The sequence below is a fragment of the Balaenoptera ricei genome, chromosome 1, assembly GCF_028023285.1.
Source record: "Balaenoptera ricei isolate mBalRic1 chromosome 1, mBalRic1.hap2, whole genome shotgun sequence".
In the NCBI taxonomy this organism is placed as follows: Eukaryota; Metazoa; Chordata; class Mammalia; order Artiodactyla; family Balaenopteridae; genus Balaenoptera; species Balaenoptera ricei.
In genome coordinates, this window is record NC_082639.1 from 118,506,947 (window position 1) to 118,516,052 (window position 9,106).

A 9,106-nucleotide genomic window follows, 5' to 3' on the forward strand; every position below is an offset into this window, starting at 1 on the left:
ACATTGTCCAACTTCAAAATGCCAAACATACCTCTATTTTAGCTCAAATGACTAACTGCTACTTAAAAAAAAATTATGATGAAAAAATACATACAATTACCCTTTTAATCATTTTTAAGTGTACAACTCAGTGGTGTTAACTGTATTTACATTTTTTGTGTATCAGATCTAGAGAACTTTTTCATCTTGCAAAACGGAAACTCTATACCCATTGAACAACAACTCTTCAATTCTCCCTCCCCCCAGCACCTGGCAACCACCATTCTATTCTGTCTCTATGAGTTCAGTTTTTTTAGATACCACATATAAGTGATATCATACAGTATTTGTCTTCCTCTCTCCAACTTATTTCACTCAGCGTAATGCCCTCAAGTTCCATCCATGTTGTCACAAATGGCAGGATTTCCTACTTTCTCATGGCTGAATAATACTTAGATGTGATATATAAATCACATCTTCTTTACCATTCATCCACAGGTGGACATTTAGGTCATTTCCATATCTTGGCTGTTGTGAATAACATGAGGGTACAGATATCTCTTTAAGATTCTGATTTCATTTCCTTTAGACATATATCCAGAAACGGGATTGCTGGATTATATGGTAGTTCTATTTTTTAACTTTTTTGGGAATCTCCATACTGTTTCCATAGTGGCTATACCAATTTATTACCACCAATAGTGCACAAGGGTTCCCTTTTCTCCACATTCTCACCAACATGTTATCTCTTGTCTTTTTAAAAATTGCCATACCAACAAGTGTGGGGTGATATCTCACCATGGTTTTGATTTGTTTTGATATTTCCCTGCTGATTAGTAATACTGAGGATCTTTTCATGTACCTGTGGGCCATTTGTATGTATTCTTTGGGAAGAAGTCTCTATTCAGTTCTTCTGCACATTTTCTAATTTTTTTTTTTTTTTTTTGCAGTTGAGTTGTGTGAGTCCCTTATATATTTTGAATATTAACCCCTTATGCGATCTATGGTTTGCAAGTATTTTCTCCCATTCTACAGAGGTTTGATTGCTTTTTACTTTGTTGATTGCTTCCTTTGCTATGCAGAAGCTTTTTAGTCTGACATAGTCCCACTTATTGCTTTTGGTGTCATAACCAAAAAGTTGTTGCCCAGACCATTGTGTGGTGTTGGTACCCTTGCTGAAGATCATTTGAGCATCTATGTGACGGTTTATTTCTGGGCTCTCTATTCTGTTCCATTGGTCCATGTTTCGGTCTTTATGCCAGTACCATGACTGACTGCTACTTCTTGACCAATTACAGCTTTAGTGTCTCTCTAGTCTTCCCTCCCTTAGGTAAGATTTATTAAGATACCCAGTCATAGAATCACCCCCACTTCCTGACAGCATCCAATCCAGAGCAAAGTCCTGCTTCTTTAGAGGCTTAGTTCCTTAGACCCTTAGCCCAAACTCATCTAATACAAACTCAAATCCTGTAATAGGATCTTCCTAACACTCTCTTACTTAGATTTCCCAAAATTCTCCAGTTCATGGTTGAGTAATAAACCCAATTTACTTAACTACAGGTGGATTCTTGGTGGTCTTTGGCTGGAGGGCACTGACACACAAAACCATGGGATTAATATCTTCAAATATATAGAACAGTATACATCAACAAGAAAAGGATTCACATACCAATAAAAAACGGGACAAAAAGAAAAAAAAAAGGAAAAATAGTCACAAGAGAAGAACTACAAACAAATGGCTTCTGAAGCATTGAAAAAATGTTTTATTTCAAATGCATAAAATTATGCTGCTGATTCAGTTGATGGGACCATCATTTCAGTTTGAGTCCATTTTCTGCTCCTGCAGAAAATCTCAACACTAAGAGCCTGAGAAGCCCTGTATTAGCGTTTGTTTATCCTCTCCCACCAAGTAGCCGGGTGGCCGGGTAGAGACAAGGGTCCAGAAGTGGTTCTCAACGAGGTTTAGTTCCGCCCCAGCCGCAGTTACGTCACCTTCCCCCAGTAAATCCACATTCCCGCGGTCGACGTGGTCCCCCGAGGGAGCGGCGGCGCAACTCAGGCCGGCTGGTCCTAGATGAAGGACGTTCTAGCCGACCCCCTACTCGATGGTAGGGCCCTCCGCAGTCCGGCCTCCGGGCGCCGCCATGTTGGAGCCTCAGTACGGGAGCCATGGCTGCGAGCGAACGACCGGCAGCCGGACCCGGGCCAGCTCCGCTGAGCACATGCTGGAGGTGCGGCCGGGGCTGTTCCTGGGTGGAGCTGCGGCAGTCGCGGAGCCGGACCACCTGAGGGAGGCGGGCATCACGGCCGTGCTGACGGTGGACTCGGAGGAGCCCGACTTCAACACAGGGGCTGGGGTCGAGGGTCTGCGGAGTCTCTTCGTGCCAGCGCTGGACAAACCCGAGACCGACCTGCTTAGCCACCTGGACCGGTGCGTGGCCTTCCTCGGCCAGGCCCGCGCCGAGGGCCGCGCGGTGCTGGTGCATTGGTGAGTGGCCGGGTCCGTGGGGAGAGCAACCCCGCCACGCTTCCAGCCTGCCCCCCTCACCCTTCTCCCAGGCCCCAGAAGAGGACGAAGGGGCTGTCAGCCACTAGAACCTCCTCTTCCTCCCTCTCGCACAGGCTTGTGTCTGAGAGAGGATCGGGCAGGAGGCGGGCCCCTGATGGCGTGCAGGCTTTCATTCATTCAGTTTGTGTTGGTTCATTCTGCAGCCGCTGAGTTTTGTTTCGGAGGTAGGAGGAATCTTCAGGTAAATGACAAAGTCCCTGCACCTACAGAGTTTAAATCTGTTCACGAGAAGCAAGACACATACCCAGATTATTGTAATGCAGACTAGGATGCGAGGTGTGTAGTAAGAGATTAACAAAGGTTAAGGTTATTCAAACTTCAGAGGAAGAGGAGATTATTTTCATTGCTTTTGTTTGAGGCGTGGTGGCTGATGTAGGGGAAGTTTGGGGAGAGAAAAATTGGTTAGGACGTAAAGGATCCCTAAGCCATTCCTAGGGGAAAGATGGCGTAGGTGATAGCAATGGCAAAAAGAGTGTAATAACGATAGTTTACATTTATTGAGCCAGCACTTTTACTGCCAGCATTTGTTCTAAATATTACATAAAGGACATAAGGTAGTGATAAAAGGGAAAGAAGTCTGGGATCAGATCTCCAGGGCCCTTAAGCCAGCAAAGGAGTTTAGATTTTTTCTGAAGCCATTATAAAATGTTAAAAAAAATTAGTGTAATTATTTTTGAATACGTAATACCTTCATATGGTTCAGAATTCAAAATGAATAAGGAAATAAGGGAATAATTCTTTTGTACAGCCATGGTAATTCAGAGGCAAAAGGTTTATTTGAGTAGAAGAAGCAAACAAGAAGCGGAACTGAACTTTACCGTTAATGGGGGGCTGGGTTTTTTTGGGTTTTTTAATTGTTGCTATTTGATATTTTAAAGGTTTCTTTTTCAGTCACGCAGGGGTCAGTCGAAGTGTGGCTGTAATGACTGCTTTTATGATGAAGACTGACCAACTTACCTTTGAAAAAGCCTATGAAAACCTTAAGACTATCAAACCAGAGGCTAAGTGAGTTTTTTGTCGTAGTAATAATTCTGCTTTTGTGATGTGATTTTATTTATTTAAAGAAAAATTAACTCTATGTTTGTTTGTCCTTGCAGGATGAATGAGGGGTTTGAGTGGCAACTGAAATTATACCAGGCAATGGGATGTGAAGTAGATACCTCTAGTGCAGTTTATAAACAGTATCGTTTACAAAAGGTTACAGAGAAGTATCCAGGTGAGTAACAATTGGTAGTATGTGTTCAGTCCTTTCCAGATGCTGTTTTACTCTGACACCAAATGTTTCAGGTGCATTATCTCTTTTTCCAGCAATCCCTTGAGATAGGTACTTTTATTTCCTTTTGAAACCATGGTTTAGCAAGAAATAGCTTGTTCAGGGTCACAAGGTTTGTAAGTGGCTGGCTTGAATTTGAACTCAGGCAATCTGTGCCTGGAACCCAAGGGCTTGATCGCTGTGCCCTCCTACCTCATCCTGATTTCTCAACAATGGACAATTTTTTTTTTTTTTAATTTCTGAAGTTAGCACTGCTTGCCTCAATTTGACATTAGCTGAATTTTGTCTGAAAATGCAGAGTTGATTTTGACAAATGGATACATTTTGTGTCATGTAGAATTGCAGAACTTACCTCAAGAACTCTTTGCTGTTGACCCATCCGCCATTACACAAGGACTGAAAGATGGGGTTCTCTACAAATGTAGAAAGTGCAGGTAAAATATTTTGTATCCTCTGGAGATTTTATTTTGTCTCAGTAGCTGAAAAGTACTGAAAGTTTCAGTTTCTTAAAATCTTGTAGGAGGAATTTGTTTAATTGAATAATACAGAAATTTCATATTCAAATCTGGTTTCAAGAAGAATATGAATTCTTAAAAGTAAAAGTAATGTGGTTACTTGAGGTTATTGAAAATTAAAGTAGCATAATCAATGTTATATTAATTTGCCCCCTAAGAAATACTGCACATTTAATCTATTTTTTCATCCTTTTGCAAGTCATTAATGTTTTTGTTTGTTTGGGGTTTGCAGGCGATCTTTATTTCGAAGTTCTAGCATTTTGGATCATAGTGAAGGAAGTGGTCCTATAGCCTTTGCCCACAAGAGAATGACACCATCCCTCATGCTTACTACGGGGAGTCAGGCTCAATGTACATCTTATTTCATTGAACCTGTGCAGTGGATGGAATCCACTTTGTTGGGAGTGATGGATGGACAGGTGAGAACACATTTTACTTTCTACGGTTTTATGTCATCTATATTTTGTTCCTTTCATTTTAAACCATATTTTAACTAGCATTTTACTCCATCTTAACTGCTTTCTTTCTAAAGTTTAATATCTTTCTAATGTAGACAAGACTTTATCAAAGATAAATTAGTCAAATAAAAACCAGCTGACGTAAAATAGTGAACCACTTTTGGTGGAAAGCTGTTGGTCTAAGTTAATTAATTCCTTTTAAGGCTATTGTTTGTATTTTTTCAAATTAAGACTAACAAACTAATTAGAATATATTTAACAAAACTTGAACTTTGTAAGAAGTAGGGCAAATCAAGGATTTTAAAATCAGATTTTAAATTTCTTCTTAATCTTCCTTATTTTCTCTTTTGGCTCCGTGTATTTGTTTTCTTGATCTTTCAGTTTTGTATGTTTGTTATGAGATTCTTTTTCGTTTCCTGTTAATTCTAAAGAATGCAGCTCATATGAGCATCCTGTGACAGCCACAATTCTTTAGGTTTACATGATATTAATCTAAAGATATTCTAAATCTAAGATATAATGATGTTTAAAGTTTGTATAAGTTTGTATGGTGAGTATTTATGAAACCTTTTCACTGTATTATTTCATTTGAAGAATACAATAACTTTATAAAATCGAGCACATATATATTCACATTTTATATGTGAGGAAACTTAGTTTGCATTAGTTAGTGTCTTGCCTAGAAAGAGGTACCCTATATTCAAACCCATGGTTTCACATAATGCTGCTTTATTGAGGTATAATTCACTTACCATATAATTTACCCATTGAAGGTGTACAATTCAGTGGTTTTTAGTATATTCACAGAGGTTTTTGCAACTATCACCATTTTTATCGCTACCAAATATACCTTGTACAGCAGTCACTTCCCATTCTTGATGATATTATTTGTTGAAGTCCACTTTATCTGTTTTTTTCTTTTGTGGCTTGTGCTTTTGCCTTGCTGCTTTTGTTTATTGTTTTTTTGGGCGTGCCTTGCAGCTTGTGGGATCCTAGTTCCCCAACCAGGGATTGAACCTGGGCCCTCGGCAGTGGCAGTGTGGAGTCTTAACCACTGGACTGCCAGGGAATTCCCTTGCTGCTTTTATTTAACCTGGAAAACACACAAGATAAAGGCGTTTTTGTGAAATAGTCTAGATCACATTTATGCATACTTCTTTGTACACTTATTTGAATTTTCTTATAGAATATATACCTAAAAGTGGAATTCCTGGCTTGAGGAGTGTGTATATTTTAAATATTACTGATAGTCTGGGCTGACATTAACAATGCCCATACAAATTTGCCTTTCACTAGTGTTGAATGCATGTACTCATTTCCCCATACCCTTGACATAATGGATATTGTAAAATTGGTAAGGTTTTGTCAATCTGTCAGTCTGTGAGATGAAAAATGTTAATCCTAAAATGTTTTAATTTGAATCTCCATGACTACTACTGAGACCAACATCTTTATATACTTATGAGCCATTTATATTTTCTTTTACAGTAAATTTCCTTCATGTCCTTGGCCCATTTTTCTGTGAGTTTTGTCTTTTTCTAATGGATTTTTAGGAGTTCTTTATATAGTCTAGAGTTTCGTGTAGTATATTGCAGATATTTTCTCCAGTCTGTTGCTTATCTCAGCTTTGTGATACATTTTTTTCTTCAGTTTTTTGAGATATAATTGACATGCAGCACTGTATAAGTTGAAGGTATACAGCATAAATGACATACATATATTGTGAATGTGGGTTTTTTAAATTGTGGTAAAATATTCATAACATAAATTTACCATTTTAACTATTTTTAAGTGTATAATTCAGTAACATTGAGAACATTCACATTGTTGTGCAACTGTCACCACCATCTTCCCCAACTGAAATGCCATACCCATTAAACACTAATTCCCCATACCACCCCCGCCAGGCCCTGGCAACCACCATTCTACTTTCTGTCTTTATGAATTTGACTACTCCAGGTACCTCATAAAGTGGAATTACACATATATTTGTCCTTTTGTGACTGGCTTATTGCACTTGGCCTAATGTCCTCAAGGTTCATCCATGTTATAGCATGTATCAGAGGTTCCTTCCTTTTTAGTGCTGAATAGTATTCCATTTTATGTATAGGCTACCACATTTTGTTTATCCGTTCATCTATCCACGGACATTTGGGTTGCTTCTTCCCTTTGGGTATTGTGAATAATGCTGCTATGAACATGGGTATACAAATATCTGTTTGAGTCCCTGCTTTTATCTCTTTTGGGTATATACCTAGAAGTGGAATTACTGGATCATATAGTAACTCTATGTTTAGTTGTTTTGAGGAATGTGGTATGTTTTGTCAAACTAAAATTTAAGATATTTATGTAATCAATTCTAGTTCCTGAGTTTTATGCCCAGACTTTCTATATAGCTCGTCGATGATTTAAAAGTCAACACATGTGCCACAGTCACAGAACAGTCACAAAACCTTCTGTTTCACATCTCAACCTTCACCTTTCTCCCTTAATGCTGGAATTAATCTATTCCTCCTCTAAACTCCCAGAGTACAACATACTTCTTACACAATTATTGTAGTCTACTATCTATTACAGTAAATTGCCATTACATCTCACTGATTAGGTCAACTCCTTGAAGGTATGAGCCATGTCTTACCTGTTTTTATATCATATATTACCAAAGATAATTATTTGTTTTGTATAAAAGTGAATGAATGAAGTAACACATTTATTTTATTTCAGCTTCTTTGCCCCAAATGCAATGCCAAGTTGGGTTCTTTCAACTGGTATGGTGAACAGTGCTCATGTGGTAGATGGATAACACCTGCTTTTCAAATACATAAGAACAGAGTGGATGAAATGAAAATGCTGCCAGTTTGGGGATCACAAACAAGAAAAATATAAACTTGCGACATTTGATAACTTGCTGATGATATGTGCTACCCTTGCTTGTTGTCATTCATGGCAGATTGTTTAGTTTTTAGGCCATTAACATTTCATTTGAAATATGAGAAGACAAAAATCACTTGATGTGACTTAGAAACTATACTTTGTCAGCTTCTTACACTATTTAAGTAGAATGGAAATCAAAACTTTTTAATCATGTAAATTACACTTTATTTGATATTAAGATCTTCTATAACCCAGATACTTTCTTTATTTCATATATATTTAGAAGTTGTGATTTTTGGAATGTTAGTTATGTAATCTTAAGGTCTAGATGGACAAAATTGTGTATAAAAATTAGAAACTCATGTTTAAGTGACATTCTTTTATTTCTAGAAATGTAAAGCAGATTTGTTTGGACATATTTTGACATTTCTCTTTCTCTCTTTTAAGGGACATTAGTAAAGCTACATTAGTCTGGGTTTTTCTTGGAAATGTAGAAGAAAAGGACATCAGTAAAACACTGACTAAAATGTGGTTTTCCTATGATACTTTCTGAAGTAATCTACTTAAAGAAATGTATTAATGTTAGGTATATTTCTAATGATGAAGAAAATTAAATGTGGAGTAACTACATTTCAATCACCTTTTTTAGCCCGATGTGTTGAGTATTGGAAAAGGTAATATGTCCAGATTAGCTTTTTAATGTGATCTCTGGAGACTGGAATTTATTTTACTCATTGATAATAGTTAGAATTATACCTAATTAGATACTTGAACATTTACATGAAATCAGAATTAGCTAATAAAGAGAAATATAGTCCATGTTCTTAATACGTTTTTCATATTTACACATGTAAGTGTATATGTGCATAAACACCACAAAGGGAGTTATTTTAAATGTGAATCATGATCCTCTTTAAAAGTGTGGGAGTGTTATAGATGATTCTTGAGAATATCTCAGCATAGGACCTGAAGCCTTTGGCAGCTTTCGTATAATAAATTTTTCTTAGGAGAAAAAATTTCTCCATTTCTGTCTTAGCTTTCACAATATCTGTTTACTTCTTTACTTTGTAATGTTATACTCCAGAAAGCTTTTTAAAAACAATTAGGTTGAACCATATGAAATTGCCTCTTTGTAGGTGAAAAGTAATTGAGTAGCAGTAGTTTTGTATATGGTTCAAGCTAATACCTATCCATAACACTGTGGCATCTATCACAAAGAAAATTACATAGATTTTATTTGAATTTATAATTGTTAATTCAGTAAATATTTACTAAGCACCTTTTATGTACATGATTCTAGGTGATACATTGAACAAACTAGATAAAACCTCTGCCTTGTAATTTATATTCTAGCCAGGAGACATTGACAAAATAGTATCTTTTTTGAAAGATAATTGGTATTTGCCAAGGAGGAATGATTTGGGGATACTTGACTTTT

At 37.2% G+C, this 9,106-nt stretch overlaps 1 protein-coding gene across 2 annotated transcripts; it reads left to right on the top strand.

The window, feature by feature from the left end:
* The first annotated feature begins 2,084 nt into the window (after positions 1–2,084).
* DUSP12 (dual specificity phosphatase 12) lies at positions 2,085–8,082 on the top strand. Of its 2 annotated transcripts, XM_059934999.1 has the most exons (7): positions 2,100–2,467; positions 3,440–3,553; positions 3,646–3,764; positions 4,159–4,255; positions 4,569–4,755; positions 6,283–6,315; positions 7,519–7,604. In XM_059934999.1, exons 1-6 carry the CDS (start codon positions 2,124–2,126, stop codon positions 6,283–6,285), a joined length of 864 nt encoding a protein of 287 aa, XP_059790982.1. In that variant the 5' UTR covers positions 2,100–2,123; the 3' UTR covers positions 6,286–6,315; positions 7,519–7,604. The 2 variants fall into 2 exon arrangements, with proteins under 2 accessions (XP_059790972.1, XP_059790982.1); XM_059934989.1 differs by lacking the exon at positions 6,283–6,315 and having other exon boundaries at positions 2,085–2,467; positions 7,519–8,082.
* Positions 8,083–9,106: the final 1,024 nt, after the last annotated feature.

What these genes read in the sequence shown, in the direction of transcription:
- DUSP12 (XM_059934989.1), top strand. Translation starts at nt 2,085, where the DNA reads ATGGTAGGGCCCTCCGCAGTCCGGCCTCCGGGCGCCGCCATGTTGGAG. An exon ending in CGCGCGGTGCTGGTGCATTG is followed by an intron (nt 2,468 to 3,439) that starts GTGAGTGGCCGG and finishes TTTCTTTTTCAG; the next exon opens with TCACGCAGGGGTCAGTCGAA. An exon ending in TGGGAGTGATGGATGGACAG is followed by an intron (nt 4,756 to 7,518) that starts GTGAGAACACAT and finishes ATTTTATTTCAG; the next exon opens with CTTCTTTGCCCCAAATGCAA.